At 37.2% G+C, this 17,184-nt stretch overlaps 1 protein-coding gene across 2 annotated transcripts; it reads left to right on the top strand.

Annotated features, from left to right (window-relative positions):
• Window positions 1-233: 233 nt before the first annotated feature.
• On the top strand, window positions 234-17,173 carry LOC109064408 (growth arrest-specific protein 2-like). 2 transcript variants are annotated; one of them, XM_042727701.1, is made up of 8 exons: window positions 234-963; window positions 5,953-6,115; window positions 8,645-8,754; window positions 9,443-9,584; window positions 11,501-11,564; window positions 11,656-12,064; window positions 12,173-12,280; window positions 15,955-17,173. In XM_042727701.1, the coding sequence occupies exons 2-8, from the start codon at window positions 5,971-5,973 to the stop codon at window positions 16,162-16,164; spliced, it is 1,188 nt and encodes a 395-aa protein (XP_042583635.1). In that variant the 5' UTR covers window positions 234-963; window positions 5,953-5,970; the 3' UTR covers window positions 16,165-17,173. The 2 variants fall into 2 exon arrangements, with proteins under 2 accessions (XP_042583635.1, XP_018937000.1); XM_019081455.2 differs by having other exon boundaries at window positions 5,950-6,115.
• Window positions 17,174-17,184: the final 11 nt, after the last annotated feature.

Raw genomic sequence — 17,184 nt, 5'->3', positions numbered from 1 at the left:
CGGACACTTGAAATTAATTCGTAATTTATGGTTCTTTAAAAATGATCTTGCAATATCAGCATTTCCACAACAGACATTTCGGATTAAACATATTTAAAATATACTAAGACGTGCGAAAAAGTGCTACTCAAGAATGAAGTTAACAGTGATGCAAACTCATTCCACAAAACATCTAATTAACGTTTTACAGCAAAGACCATGTCGATTATAGATGAATGATATTGACGCCATCTGCTGGTTGAACTTAATGAGTGTTCATGGTTTTTTGGATACAAGCAAGAGATGATTTGCAGTGTCTCTGAACGAAACGTTGGAATGTTATATGGATAAAAGATAAAACCAACCAACAAATACGGTCAAAGACTTGATCCACGCTGTTAAAAATAGTTTGCACGTTCCGTAAACTTGATTTTACATACAGGCTTTAACACGGATATGCAAATCCTACGTTGGTAAACAAACAACAGAGGAAGTTTATCTCCTCATCTGACAGAAATATCATAGCCCTTATTCAAATTCATCCCACTGAAAAAACTATTTTTTTTCCTGATAATGCATCGCGCAATTCTGTAAATCACTAGAATGTGGTACATGATTTTCAAATAGTCTACTTCTGTCGTTTTTGCTAATAACGAAGAACGATGTCAGTTGACTAAACTTGTTTATAAAACCACAGTATTCTTCCTAAAGACATCGGAGAGACTGCTCCCAAAACCTTAAAAAAAAAAAAAAAAAAAAAAAAAAAAAAAAAAATAGGTCTAATCTTTATTAAAGTTGTATACAAACGTTTGCAAGCACTGAAATAGCTGGCTACAAAAATATGAATGACTGTTAAACACGAAGCCACTGATGAATTTGCGCAGGTAGTGTGTAAATGCAACTTGACACCGCGCGCGTTTGGAGGAGAGAGTGAAAGTTTTGACAGTGACATTGTTGGCGGATCTGCTGAGGACACACGGAGAGGTAGGCACTGTAGGCTCTCATGTTTTTGTCTTAAGATATATAGCACAGAAAAAAGATAAAACTGGAATTTAATATGATAGACTTAGGTAATTTGTTTGTTTATTTATTTGCAAAGGTCAACATATTCAGCAGTAGGCTACTTACAGTGGTTTGCTGTTCCCGATCTGAGGCCAGATATATTTTAAGTTGTTTTGAATATCTTACAGATGGCTTTTCATAAAACAACTCGTTTTTTTGGCTAGGTCACTATCTGTATGTTATCTTTGGCTAGATAGCCTAGATATTGTGCAATGTATAGAGGAGCTGTTGCTGAAAATGTCTTCATTGTGAATGTTTCGTGACAGGTCCTACTTGTAGTCTATGATGTAAAATTACACAGCAATAATATCAATGTATTGCCATCAAAACACGACTTTATCTGTAATCTTAACTCTGCACTCATAGAAACAAGTTCATTAAGGTTTGATATTTTCTGAGTGTGAGAAGGTTATTGTTTAGGATTTTTACTTGTGGCACCTATTACTGCCTAATAAAAGTTTCACTGTCATGGTAGTGCTCAGTAATCAGGACTGGAAAACGAGATAGTATTTGCAGTAAGTTTACTCAAAAATTTTAAAATCTAGTCACCCTTGTGACATTCCAAACATGTTTGACTTTCTATATTCTGTGGACCACAAAAGGAGAAGCTTTGAAGAATGTTTGTACTGCTCTCTGCCATATAATAAAAGGTGACCATAAAAGACAATCATAATGCATTATATTCTAAGTATGTATATATTATTATATTATATTCGGTGGTTATTATTAGTCATTTGGAGTAATTTTCTTTCTGTGAGGAATAGAATAAAATGTAGGCTGTCATTCTATGAAAGTCTAAATGTTCCCCTTTGACCTTTGATTACATTAAAAACATCAGTGTGGGCAATCTGTTATAAATAATTGCTGATGTGTTCCATGGAGTAAAGAAAGTCATACAGGTTTCAAAAGACATGAAGGTGGGTGAGATGGTCACAAATTAAAATACACATAGAATTTTTTTTTTTTTTGGTGAACTGTCCCTCTTGTCGCTTCAGTTTGGCAATGTTGACCTATACCATAGGGTAAGATAAGACAAATCATTATAAATCATCATTTTAAAAAAGTTTTTAAAATAATTATAATAAAAAAATTATCCTCTTATAATATTTTTTTTTCTGCAATTTGAATTATATTTTCTTAAAAATATCTGTAAATAGTCGTGGAAATGTTTATAAACCTAACATGTTTGCATTTTTTGATAGATTTTCTTGAGAAAAAAGTACACAAAAATTATTAACATGTGTCCCTCACATTCCTAAGTATTTGATCACCTAATAAAAACTGTACACAGTTTGCTAGATAGGGTGCTCATCTTTCACCCCAACTCATTTTACCCCACATTCCCAATGGCCCCAATGAATTGTAAGTTTCACTCACACTGTTTGTGGTTTTGATCCACTCACTATCAGCAGTGTCACACTTTTGCTTATGGTGGTTTCTCAAGTTTCATTGAAATGGAGACCTTTGTTGTAGAAAAATATGTTAAGTGCGGTATCATTCTCAATGATATTTTGCTGCTGATGTTCAGTGTTACACATGCCATTAAAATAAACACAGCCTCTGTGTTGTTTTTATACATGGATTTACTCCAGAAGTAAATTAGTTGCCTTGGGTGTTCTTCTATATGCTTTGAAGCAGAGATCTTGTCTTTACAACCAAATTCCTTGATAGAACAAGTACTCTACATTTTGCCTGTCAACCCACTATAAGGTATGATAAATATCAAGCCCTTTCTCCACTGTAACTCATGGCTGTAATTTAACAGAGGTAAGAGAGGCCAAACTACCAGGCCAGCAGAAATGTGATTTACTGTGCTGGACGTATACCTGAACCTGACACTTAGATTGGTATGGCAGTTAATTTTTTTTTATCTGTTTTAGCTTGTGACATGAGCTTTCAGCCTTAACTAAGTTATTAACAGAACATAAGTGGATGACACAATTACAGCCTGTAAATTTGACTGTTTGATGAGGAGCTTGCACGAAAAATATCATTGGATGGGCGCAGTTGATCCTCTGTATCTCATGTGTTGCCTTGTGTCAGTGTGTATCAATGAATGTTCACACCCATCTGTCACCGGTGAACTGGAGCGTGTGTGTTTTAGTGTTACGTGCATCTTGGTGTGTGTGTGTGTGAACATAAAGCGTCTTTTTGTCTGTGGGTTTGGATGAAGACCTCTTCCTCTCCTCCTGTCTGAGTATGGTCAGGTTGCAGTGTCAGTGTGAATGTGGCACCTGTGTGCTGTAATCCTGTTGTGTGGGCTTCCCATGCTCCATCGGTCAAAGAGCCTCAGCCGTCATCACTGACACACACAAGGGCCTGGAGTTCAAGGCATGTTCATGTTTTGCTGTTCTTTAATCATCCATTCTGCCAATTCTGTCTATTACTTATGCAGATTTCTGCACATACTTCTACCTCATCCTTGTCGACCTCGCTGTGCTTGACAATAAAACAGATTGGCAGATCTCTGTGATGATGAGATGATATAACATGCTTTAGTTTTATTTGTCTTACCTGTTGTTAAGGCGTGTTACTAATTGTGAAATTGTGGTGTCAAAGCCATGATGGTACTCTAGATTCATACAGTTTTGAACAGTATTGATGTACAGTATTTTTACTGTATACAGTATTCTTAAATATATTGTTCAAGCATCTGTTCTTCTTTAGTGTTATATGTTATTTTCATTGTTGGACACTTAATTTACTAAAGCATAATATGTGACTTTTTACTTCACTATTTCACTGCTGTATTTAAAGCACCAGCTTTAAGACCCAAAAGTGATGTTCAATTCATAAATGAATCATTCTTTTGAGTCGATTCTTTTAAATGACTCAAATAAACTGGTTCACCGAATATGCATATTTCTCTATTATATAGTAAAGAGTTTGTGAATAGAGTAGTATGTTGAAATCCACAGTATTTATAAAACAGTAGGCAAAAAGTGACCCACTGACCTACTACTTCTGAAGTGCAAGATTCTGAAGTGTCTACCCGATGAATACTTTATCCTATGAGGCCACGGGAGAGGATTTCTGGATGGCAGTGAAGCAACACAATTGAGGTTGATCAGTTGCATGACAAGGTGGCTGTACTATGTCCGGATTATAGAATTTTAAGTTCCTACTCATTTTTGGATGCAGACAGTGATTAATTAGTGAATTCACCTGATCTGATTGCAGCAGTCAACAATTCATTGATTAATCCAGCTGGAGTACATTAAGTCTAAGTTGATCTTGTCCGAATCAAAATGGTCCCCATAATAATTCATATTAACATCAGACTGAGCGTTAACCTGTTTAGGACCTATTCTATCGGTTTGACATTCTCTATATTTAATCATGTATTTTGAACAACAGGTGATTGGAGTCTTTTCACTCAAGTAGAAATGTAAAAGTTTACTTTTACTGGAGTGATATATCATCAGGATATTTGTACATTAGCTCAACTATAGGATTTGTGTACTTCATCTCTCAGTTGCAGTTCCAACTGTCTCTGTATCCTCTTTTTAGTCACGTCACATGTATTATTTCAATCTTCTATTGTATCAATTAAAACCTTTGATACAAAGGTTCCTTTTTCTTCTTTGATCTTGAGCTATTCTTGGATGTAGACCTTTTATGAAAGCCTCCTTTATGATTTCTCCCTGCTCACATGGAACAACTCTAAACATACATAACATCTCATCACCCCTCACTCTGTGCTGTGGTGTACAACACCTAATTGTTCCAGAGTTTATGTGTCTTACTCTCCTCTTTCTCAAAAACCTTCTCCTGGCAAGCTCCCCGACATCGGGCCCCTCTGCTCACTCAAGAGCTTCTGGTCATCCAGCTTTAATAAAATAAATGGGGCTGGACTTACATTTACCACTATTTCTCTCTGCGCCTGTTTGGATTGCACACATCTGCCCTGCAGGTGTCTACACTCCTTCCTCTGTCTTACAAAACCTTGGCAGTTATGGGAAACAGGGGCATGTTTCTACATGTGAAAGGCCCCTCTGATGAATAGTTACTTGAATAGGGGGGAAATTACAGGACAGAGCATTCTTCAGTTGCTAGGGATTAAAGTAAGATTTGTACATTAAATCCTACCCTGAGCTGGTATTTGTCTGTTTGTGCTTGTCCTTTTTTCACATACAGTCTAGCATGTCAAATCTTAATGGTTTTTACTGCACAGTAATTGAGTGCACACTTCCAAATTTTTTTATTTATACAGTTTTCCCTCATTCTTATTGTATTCTTCAGAAGATTTTCATATCCATATGATATATTGTACAATACCTGGCATCAGTTAGACATGGAAAAAGCTGACTTTAATAGTAGTAGCATTAATTCCCATCACAATTATCCCTATCTCATCCTTAGCCTGTTTGCCTGTCAGCGAAGTTAATATTTGTCTTTCATTGCGTTGGTCAGTTTTAAAGAACAGTTGGAATGTGGCAGTTGTGCATCATTAGGTACGGTGTAAATCCAGCAGTCGGTTGAGGTAAAAATCACACACTGGCCTATATACAGAAGCAATGAGAGAACAGATGTGCTGATATAATTCATATGTGCAGCACATTTAATAGTCCATTCAGCCTGCCCATTGCTGCAGAGGGAATATTTGCTAGATTATGTCTTCAAAGTGGTGACAGAGATTTCATCTAATTGCAGTTGCTAGTCTGGTTTATTTTAAAACATACACAACTGTTCAAAAGTTTAGGGTCGGTAAGATTTTTTGTTGTTACTGTTGTTAAAGAAATTAATACTTTCATTCATCAAGGATGCATTAAATTGATCAAACTTGACATTTAAAAGGCCAAAAAACAACAAAAAAGATATCTGCCAGTTTGTTTTGGATGTTTTCTAGACATAAACAACATTCACTTTAACTAACAATATTGTTGTCCTCTTTCCTTCTCTATCCAGCAGTGCACTACTTGAGTCAGTATGAATGGTCCCTTTAGTCCCAGGTGGGAACCAGGACCTGACCTCTCATGTCTGCACCAGTACAACGAATGGCTGGCGTGTAGGCATAAGTCCAGTCTACTGCCCATGAAAGAAGATCTGGCTATCTGGCTTAACAGAATCCTTGGTAAGAAAATAAAAGCATGTTCATATTTGCATAAGCATTAGTGATTTGTAAACTAATGACCTTAAAAGTAAAGTTCACCCAAAAGTGATACTTCAGTCATCATTTTCTCACCCTCAAGTCATTTCAAGACTGTATGACTTTATTTCTTCTGTGGAACACAAAAGAAGATATTTTGAAAAATGTTTTCCCAAACTACATTGGTCACCATTGACTTACAGTGTATGGGGAAAAAACATTTCTCAAAATATCCACATCCAGCAACAAGGATGGAGAAGTACCTGGATATGGACAATCCTTCATGTAGGAGTGCAGTTAACCAGAAGTGGCTGATTGTAGTAAAATCTTAATCTTTAGGGCAACACCGAGTCTTTTACAGCAACCATAAATTGCATTTGGCAGTTTAAAACATGGAGACTTCTACCTACAGCTTAAGTGTGTCAAGGAAATGTGAAGTAGAAATCACCCACTTATTTTATTATCAGCCATGGTTCTAGGAAAAGACAGTGCCTGTGCTTCCCAAAGGCTATTTTCTGTATGTGTTTTGCATTTCAGCTTTTCTGCCATATCATCATTTAAGATTTCTGTTAAATCTTCATGCAAACAAGGACACATGTCTATATATCTCAAGGTTACCATTTTCCCCACTGCTGATTAAATCCTGATTAAATCCTGCACAAGCCAACAAATAAGGATTATTCTGTCTGCCTATGAGATCAGGAATATCATTGTGTTTACAGACAGTCATTTTAATAGAATTCCCTAAATTCCTCTGCATCTTGGATCAATGGCACATACCCTGATAAAACCCCAAAGCAGGAATTGCCTTTCTCAAGACAAGGAGTGTCTTATACGTGTCCCTACATGTCTTGACCTATGTTATTTGTTGTCAGAACCTCTTAATACTTCTGGGGGCTGAAGAGGCTTGATGACAGCAACACACAACATGTAAAAAGGTCAAAACACCACAAAACCCTTAAGCCAACAGGCTGGTGGTTCCTAAATATACAGTACAGTAGAGACACAACAACCTGAGAAATAAGATGAGAGACGTGATACAACATCAGAGTTGTTGTTGTTTTCACCAAAGAAGCTGATGAGGGATTACTCTTATTAACACACACTGCTCTTCCTCATCTCTTCCTGTTCCTGCTGATCTCAGGGCAGCGTTATGACTCTGTGGTTTGCAGACAGCAGGAGATCTCTTTGTTTCCTTACACACTTCTCTCCCGCTTCTATGCTAATGACCAGCCCCGGTCATTCTGCACATCAGGATTTCTGTTTTTGTTGTGGTTTCCCTCCGCCGTCATCTCCCGTGTTCCCCCTCCCCAGGCCCCCTAGTCCCCCTCAACATGATGGTAAGCTCTGGTACCACTGCTGTGTTTGAATCTGTATGTACTTAACACCCAGGCCTCAGGAATGTGTCTGCACAGCCGTGAGAATCTCAGAGCGAGTGTACTTAGAGGATTTTTTGGGGCATCTTCAAGTTGCCTTAGGTAGTGAAAGAACGATAAATAAATGATGGGGAAGAGAATTTGTATGGAAGGTCAAACAACAACCTTGAAAATTGTAGAGAAATGTAAGGAAGCCTAAGTGTCAATATGCATTTTATAGCCACCAGTTCATACACTATAATTCATTCAGTGCCTTTATAACATTACTTTTATTTATAACATTACAAACTTGTTTGATCATTACTTGTTGATCATTCTTTATGTCTCTCTTAAAGGGGTCATGCACTGCCTTTTTAAAATTATTTTGTACTGTTTTCTGAGGTCCACATACAATGTTATCAGGATTTTTACATCAAAAACATAATTTTGAAATAACAGGCTATTTTCTGTCCAGTTTTGACCCTTCTCATCAGAACGCTCTGATTGAATAGGCGTGGCAGATTGTAGACTCGGAAGTAAACGCCTACTGCTATGATTGGCTAATAGTTGTGTATGTTTGACAGCCTACAGCCTTCACAGATGGACGCTGCTATGATTTAAAATTAAAAACGCATAAATACTCATATCAAACGATCTGTAATAACAGACAAAGTAATAGTGATCACATACTAAAAGCAGTTTCAATCTTTCAGAAAATCCTGCTTTGAATTGGGCCTTGCTTGTAAATAAATCCACGGTAAAATGAAATGAACCATGGACCAAGTTCTTACTGACGTGCTCTAGTACTTTATTAAAAATAAAGTTTATTTTTTGGTTTCTATGGTGACCTGTGTTTGCTGCTCTCATCATTTACCTATACTATGTGCATGAATTGGTGGGCGGGGCTAAACAGGCAGCGATGTAGGAGCAGACGTTGATCTTCTTCTGCAGAGGCAAAGATGTTTAGCCACACTATTACATCATAGAGTTGTACATTCCTCAAAGTTTTAGCAGATTGGCTTCAATACAAGCTGCTTTAAGATTAACAAGCTAGTTTTAAATTCTGAAACTTACAGGATGTTTTTATAGCACCAAGACCGCTTACATAGTTTATGACCCCTTTAATGCTCATTTGTTTCTCTTAACGCTTTCTGCACAGGTTTGGATATAACAGTTGATAACTTCATGGACAGACTAGACACTGGTGTCGTCCTATGTCAGCTTGCAGAGACGCTACAGGAGAAGATGATTCTGGCCAGCAATGAAAAGGTTCTCATAGCATTAAACATTACATTTATGGGTAATTTGATCAATAATTATGTGCTGATTATTGGGAATTAGTGCTAATAGTGTTTCAAAGTCAGCTGTATTCATGTCACTGCCAGGACTTAGTCTCACTAATTAGCTGTATTTAAAAAAAAAATAAATAAATTCTGCACACTCCAGAGGTCTCATTTGTCAGCCGCATACATCATCGAGGATGTCTCATTTCAGAAAAGTATCCATAATAAAATGCACTGTTATTCCTCATGAGGCGTGAGTTGTTGGAATTTCTTTTGTACTTTGGAATGTAATGGTTACTTTTCTGAAATGAGGCAGCTTCAGTGATTTATATGACCGACAAATGTGACATCCAGAGGGCTCAGCCTTCGAAATGAGACACAACATATATCGCTTCTTTCCTGGCAATCTTTCAGCCTCTGACTTTGACCTTCAACGGTGTGTCTGCGTGCTGGTGTTGTGAAGATGCATCAGTATCTGTTCTCAGCTATAGAGAGAATAACTAACACTAGCAGGATAAAGCAAATTTCAAACACATGATGTAGGGCTTAGTTTTGAACAATATGTTTTTTGAATCAAATGATCTGTTGTGCTATTTATGTTGCAAAATATTCAAATGAGCACCTGCTAAGCTAATCAGAGATATACTTTAGTTGGTTTCTTTTGTGTCCTATAGCCCTTTATTCGGCGTGTGATTCGCTGGCGGCCTGATGCAGCCTCTGGATCGTTCTTCGCTCGAGACAATACAGCTAACTTTCTGTACTGGTGCCGTAAAATTGGAGTGGAGCAGTCACACCTGTTTGAATCCGAAGATCTTGGTGAGTATTCAAATCAGCATCTTATCATGAGATGTTTAAATGTTTTTGTTGCATATATTTTTTGGATATTTCCTCTCTTTGTGATTAAGCAGACTAGATTCTTTGGTTTCAATACAAGTGACATGTGCTCATAGGTTTGTGAGGTGATTCACTAACAATCCTGAGAAATCTGACCATGGATTTTAAGCACAGAAATACCAGTGTGTCCCTTGTTCATTTTTACACTTATGAGATCATGTGAGATGTCCGGTTACAATAGGCCTTACTTTCGGTCTATGCAGGCTGTTATCCTGTGGGACTGTTGCCCTAAAGAACTGCTGAATAGACAAGCAGTATCAATATCTGTGTCACTCCACTGTTCACTGCGTCACACCCTTGGCCCCCGCTGTCCATCACCCTGTGATGAATAATGGAGAGAAAGAGAAATGAAAGGACAGTAGGTCAGGGGGAAAATGGGGAATGGAAAAATAGAGTCAAAGATAGATAATATAATACAACAATAGATAAAAAGGAAAGGAGTGCACCTTGAAAGGTTTTGAGAGGGTAGATAAAATGATGTAGCGTTCAAGAATGAGATAGTGTTAAGTCGATAACTGTTATAAAAACAGCAAAACCCTTTTATCATTCTCCTAATTTTGGTAGGTTTCCAGGTTGTAGGTCATATTACATTAAGAAGGCGCTGAAATACTATAGTCTATTTGCAGTGACAGAATCAGAGTTGATTTAACTATGTGTCTGTGCTTGACTTTTATATATGCACATGCCTGTTGAAATGGATTTCATGAACTGTTTGACATAAATGAAAATTCTATGTTTATTTTAAACTTCAAACAGTCTGCAGTGATACCTTCTTATTAGGACTGTTAATCTCGCCAACATTAATCATAGCTTTCAAAATGGGGCTATATTGGATTTATCCTTTGTTTCTTTGTTTTAACAAGGATTCACACATTCAAACCTTTTCAGAGTGTAAGGGAGACAGATTTCTGTTTTTGTTCTTGATGATACAAGTTTCAACAACCTTTTTATCCCTCAAATTAGTGTCTTTGAGTTTTTCCCCTTTTCCACTGCACAACAAAGATACAATATCAATATGACCTGTGCAAAGTTTGACTACAAAGTTTTGCGTCTGCATTGCAAAGGCTCATGGGTTGAGAAGCTCATGCAAACTTCTTTTAACGACTTTATGGGGCTGTTATTAGTTTAGAGGATGAAAATCCTCTACAGCGTTTGGTATGGCTATTAACTTTAAGAAAAAATCAAAACCTTTTTACTCAGTATTTGTGCCTTGTATTCCAGGAAAAATATCTAAATATCCTTAAAACAAGATAATTTTCAGAAAATGAAACCAAATTTAGTGAGAAGAAAATTCTTTGCTAACACGGTAAGAAATAATAAAATAATTTTAAATAATAAAAAATGGCAAATGTTTTTCTTGTTTTAAACATTATTATTATTATTATTATAAATAATTAATTATTATTTGTCATAGTAAAAAATAACTTTTGTCAATGTCAAAGTGTTCAGATATTTTAAAAAAAATTTCAGAAACTAACCAAGTAAGACAATTGTAACATGTTTTGTGCAATGCAATCTCTGAAATTTATTTATTTTTTTATACTAAGTAAAAACATTTTCCTTGGTACGATTATGGATACAAACCTGAGGTTACCCTAACAGTCATCTTCATTCACTTTACAGGGTTATAATGCTGTTATTTGAGAACATTTAATTTTATTTATTTGAATAGACACATCAAATGTCTGTTTGCTTTGGGAATCTTTGCATGTGTCCATCAAAGCCATTTTCTTTTGTCCATTGTTACGCCCAGGGTAAAGTAGCTGGAATCATTTGAGCTGACATCATAGGCCTCTGAGGATTTTGTTGTGTGAATGACAATATATGTGTTTCATCAGTTCTTCAGAAGCATCCCAGGGATGTGTGCTTGTGTCTCATGCAACTTGCGAGAGTTGCTTCAAGGTGAGTTCCTTTGATCCTTTAAAGTTGTTCATATCACGTCATCATCCTGTAACCATCTCTCAGTTGGAGCTGAATAAACGTTTCCCTTCAGGTATGGCATTGAGCCGCCTGCGCTGGTCAAGCTCGAGACAGAGACTGAGAAACAGGAAGATGAGCCTTTGTCACCATCCATGTTCTTCGCCTCACCTCTGCCGTCTCCCTCCACCCCACCTGTTTTTTTCCCTCCTGATCCAGAGCCCCCTCCAGTCTCAACGCCCTCATCCATCTCTCCTCCATGCCCTCCTCCGAACCCCTCTCCCTCTCCTCCTCTGGCCCCTACCCCTCCCCCAGAGTCCACGTCCATCTTCTCTGACTCGAACACCCAGTCAGAACCTCAGCAAACTTCACCAAGTACACCGTCACCCATCAGAACACCCGTCAAATCAACGCCGCCCTCACCATCAAACGGCCTTGTGAAGACTAGTGGGAAAAAGAGCAGCGGTAACCTGCTAGATGTGATTGTGAGTATTTTAAGCTATACACTGTATGCGGTTTTCCAATCCTTGGTGTACTGGTGCATGACCTCACGCTCATAATCAAAAGCATGTTTTCTTTGTTGCTTTTTTCAGGTGAGGCAAATATCAGAGGATCCACCATGCAAATGTCCAGTCAAATTCTGCATTGAGAAGCAGCCAAAAGGCCATTATCGTGTTGGAGACAAAGTCCTCTATGTCAGGGTATGTAATGCTCTTTCCACCCCAGATCGCCTTCTTTAGCTGAAGGAAAATGTTATTTGATATTTATTATTGCCCACATTTGTCTGGTTTCCTTTGAAAGATATGATGTGATATGTAAAATCATGTTTCATTGTTTGTTATAAGCATCAAAGTGTCAATAAGCACTGCCGTGCTTTCAGTGTTTCTTTAGAAGAACAAATGTTAGTTTGGAAACTGAAAGAACACAGTACTTTGTCAAGGCAAAGCCTCATGGGAGCTGGTGTTGCCTGGCAACATGAAGAAAAGGTTCACACCTTTGAATAGGGAAAATGAAGGTTCAGACTAACAAATGTCTAGGATCAAGGCTGAAAAGTCTGTTCATATACACCGGAACAGAACACAAATAATGCACAAGAAACAACAGAATAATAAAATGCTCAGTCATGCTGAAAATGCACATAGAATATTGTTTATATTAAAACACAAAGTGCCTAAAAGCTCATGGATGTTATTTTGTTGAACCTTTAAAAAGGCAAATGCAACTAAACCCTACAGGGATTAGTTGAATTGTTAACAGATTTACAACTTTGTCTCATGAGGTACAAACTCATTACATGCCCAATTAAGCATGTTGGAATACACTTACTTTATGTAACAACCTATTTGTGTTTACTGTCACACTAATACCCATCAAGCTGTTCGTGAACATTAATAAGAACTTTCCTTGCTTTTTTTATTTTGACGTTTGTCTTTTAATTGCTCTCTGTGTAGAAACACTAACCAAACATTCAAATTTACATTTATAGATCAAGTCTATACTTGTGTGTAGTCTCTTGGCTGGAGGGGAGAAACCTGATGATTCCATTAAGCAACCAGTGATTGTCACCAGGGGCTCATCTGAAGCAAGAGTTACAAGGCACCTTTTTAGATCAAATCTGTACTTTCGTGATAGCAAAATTGTCCATACAAGCAGAATACATCTATATGCTGGTGACTGATCAAGTCATTAGCAGTGCGAATGTATTCAGAGACTTACAGCCTCGCTTTTGTTGGCTCCACCCCTCCCTTTTATGATTTTTCAATCAGACAAATCCTTTAGGGCAACAGTATGTGTGGCTGAGGAAGAAAAGCAGCCGCTTTCTGTCAGAGATCCAATTAGAGAGAGAGAGGCTTACTGTAGCACTCAAAGAGAAAAAGAAGGGGAGCTTTTAATATCATTTCTCATGGTTTTTCTCTCTCTCACTTTTGTTGCGATATCCTGAGATAAAACGAAAAAGAGGGAAGATCCATTAGATCATCACAATAGCTGAGCTGTGTAGCAGAAGGGGTGAAGAAGTGGCGAATCATTAAGAAATAGGATTCTTGCCATGTCTGTCATTAACAGGGATGTTAATGGGATCATGAATACTTCTCTCTTCAGCTCTGACTTGAAAGCACAATTCCATTTTAACACTGACAGTGGAAGGCCGTTTACCTTTATCTGACAAATCTCTCCTTTCTTGGGACCCCACATTTACAGTAAATGAAAAACTAATACAAGAGTCACGTCCTTTTATAGCACTTTTTATACATTCATGGATTTTGGCTATACTCTTACGTTTATCTTGCATCTTTAACTGTTCAGTAATTAAGCACATATTCACCATTCATTGTTGCTACAAAAAGGCAAATTAAGGCTAAAATATGGATCTCATCCAGGTGGATTGAGGAGGGAAGCAGAAAGCAAAACAGACACAGCCCTGGTGGTCTTGTTTTTGTAGTTTTCTGTAGCTGTTTGATGTGCTTTAAATAGTTTACTGTGTGTACAGATTACAGGTAATCCATCTGAGCCATTTCTTTTACCACACGTTACACTTCACTAAAATAAAGGTGTGTACATAATATGCAGTTTTTTTAGTACACATACTAGCTGGTTTGAACAGCTCTGTCCTACCCAGTGGATGTGTACTCAAATAAGGATTTAAAAGCTACATTCTGCCATCTAGCGGTCAGTGTGTTGAAAACAGCACGGCCGCTCTCGACTCTTTCGCGTTAATTTTTCAGTAGTCGAGGAAAAAGGCTAAAATCAATTTCGCCGTCATCATATATAATGAGAACGAGATGAGAGTCTGAATGAGTCTTGTAAATGCGAATAATGCGGAAAGAGACTGGAATCTGACTACCGTTTTTTCAGAACAAACATATAGTGTTTAAATAACACGTAATGTAACAATACTTCCCACTCTATCATTGAATTAGTGCGTAACGTATACTTTCATTCTGCACGGCGGAGTGCCGACTGTTTTATTTACGTACGTGTCAGATTCGATAAAGGTTTGACTGACGCGGGGTTTTCTTAAACGGACTCCCCCTCCCGCGCGGCTCTCTCGTGTATTTGTTAATTCTCGCTCGCGCTCACCTCCTCTGTCAGCCTTGACATTTTAATCTGCTTGAAAACAGCTGAGACTGATCAGACCGCGTGGTAATTAGAATTCTGCTTGGCAAACGTGCGCGCGTGTATATATCCCTCTATTAGGATGCATCAAGCTAAAAGGGTTTGGAGGGGTGGGAGACACAGAACATATAAATCTGGTTGTATTATCAGCAGCTTAATAGCTTTGTAATGAGAGGGTCAAGACTGATAAGGTGGAGGGGAGGAGGGAATAGATGACTGTCGGTGGCCCAGGGGACAGAGACACATTTCTCTGGAGACGTGACCCTTCCTGTGCTCTCGTTCTCAGTTTCAATGCATTTCTATTTCGTTTTCTTGTTCGGGAGCGGTTGCCGTGACAGTGCGCGAGGTTCACACTATGCGCCGCAGGTGTGTGTGTGTTTGAAAAGCGAGTGGGTGTGGATTTGTCCTGCTCTGGTGCTCAGCTGGTGTAGCGAGGTGCTGTTTCATTAGGCTTAATGAGATTTTAACATTCTCTCTCTCTCTCTCTCTCTCTCCACTCGCTTTTCAAACACTGTGTCTCTCTCTCTCTACTAGCTTGGATCATTTGCCTTTCATCGGATCCTGCACATTAGATGCAGACTGAATTTTTTATGAAGACGGAGGGGGTTATTAGGAAGATAATTAAAAATAAATAAATAAATAAACTCCAAGCGTTTTAAATACATTGGTGATGTCAAATGTCTGCACATTTTGTTTTTTCCATTTTTAGTGTTGAACTATGAATATTTAGCATTAAATATATTTTTACATTTTGTATATTTTATGCTGAATTTTCATAGACATGTTTAAAAAGATAATCGAAGTATTGGAAACCATTTAATTATTTGTTTTGTGTTAATTACTTACACAAATTCAAATGATTCAAATACTGTGACTGCATCGTTGTCACCACAACAAAGTTTTGTCCTGACAATGTTTTCAGAAGTTAGCATTACTGTATTCACCAATCAAAACAACAGCATCAGTGAGTAGTGTCAGATGCTTCAGATTTAATATAAGACATAAAGTGTGAAGATTAAGAATATATATAAAAAAACAACAACAACAAAACGAAAAAGGTAAATATCACTTATGAGCACATTTTTTATTATATGCGATTTGCAATAATTTTTAATACATTAATGGCAGAAACAAAATACTTGGACGCATTTTAAAAAGTAATTTCCTTCACCATAAATTTTACTGTAGGAATTATATTAAACACAATTCTTGATTTGAGCTGTGATGGGGAACATTCTCTTGTGCTTTCTCACTTTTACAGATGCTGAATGATAAACATGCCATGGTTCGTGTTGGTGGTGGATGGGAGACGTTTAGTACTTATTTGTCAAAGCATGACCCCTGTAAGATGACTGAGATCGCTCGGCCTGGAACCAAAAGCTGCAAGCCTAACGGCAGGTCACCAGTCAAGAGAGAGCTGTCCCGTGACAGTTATCTGGTCGTGGGTACTCATTCCCGCTTCAAGAAGTAATGAGGCAGTAAATGCTACTTCTGTTAAATCAACAGCAGGCTTTTTTTTCTAGGAGGGAAGCAGCCCAGGTGGCTTGATCTTTTTTTTTTTTTTTTGTAATTTAATTAATCTTTCTTCAGGGCAGTGGTCTTCAACCTTTAGGGTAGTGACTCAAAAAATATAAAGAGGATGAAAATGCTTTTAGAAAAAGTGGAAAGAGGGAGAAAACAAAACTATGCAAGTTAAAAGAAAATTGCTAACATATTCATAAAATTGCTTACATAAAATTGCTTACATATTCAGCCCAAGGCATGTTAATGTTGCATACTAATGAATCTATACAGTACATGATTATATTAATACATTTTAACGTTTATTTTTAAAGAACATTCTCTTTACTTTTGTAAGATACAATTTTGGTAATGTGCTGGGTCACCATTTGATTTTCAGTGTAAAATCTCACCTGAAACAAAATAATATTGACCCATATGTTTTTTATAGGGTATCTCATACTGTATCTCCTGGGTTTTGTTTACAGATATTAATAATTTTTAATCTTGTCTCTCTTTTTTTTCTTATGTTAAGTTTTTAAAAACAAAAAGGGCAAGATCTCTGTTGAATCATTTACTTTATTTTTATTTTATTGTAACCTTTAATTCTGATTTATGGGTGTTGTATGCTGATTGTTTGACTTTACAAATACATTTTAGTAGTGTGTTCTTAATGAGGGTTTAAAGTGAACATGTTCCACAAAGATCCTCTAGGTGGTGCCCCATTTCAAATTATGACCTGTATTTCAGTACTGCACATACTGCAATATTGCCTTTCTATGTGAAAAAATTCGTCTAGAATAGAAAGTGTATTAAACATGACCCACCTGCCTCATATGCTTCCATTCATGTACTCAGGATAATTATTATGTAAAATTTTTTTTACACCAATCATGTACTTAGCTCATTTAGCAACTGAAGCCCAAGTGGGCTATAACATTCAAAACTATTTTAATAAAAAAACCTGAATGAAATATAAATGAAAAGTACC

Source organism: Cyprinus carpio, chromosome B7, assembly GCF_018340385.1.
Source record: "Cyprinus carpio isolate SPL01 chromosome B7, ASM1834038v1, whole genome shotgun sequence".
Taxonomy (NCBI): domain Eukaryota; kingdom Metazoa; phylum Chordata; class Actinopteri; order Cypriniformes; family Cyprinidae; genus Cyprinus; species Cyprinus carpio.
The sequence above is the reverse complement of the archived record's forward strand: the minus strand, read 5'-3'. Positions and strand labels throughout refer to the sequence as shown.

Bases quoted from the DNA above. Each gene is read 5' to 3' on its own strand.
- LOC109064408 (XM_042727701.1), top strand. From the start codon at position 5,971: ATGAATGGTCCCTTTAGTCCCAGGTGGGAACCAGGACCTGACCTCTCA. The intron at 9,585-11,500 runs GTGAGTATTCAA...GTGTTTCATCAG, and splicing joins GTTTGAATCCGAAGATCTTG to TTCTTCAGAAGCATCCCAGG. The intron at 11,565-11,655 runs GTGAGTTCCTTT...GTTTCCCTTCAG, and splicing joins CTTGCGAGAGTTGCTTCAAG to GTATGGCATTGAGCCGCCTG.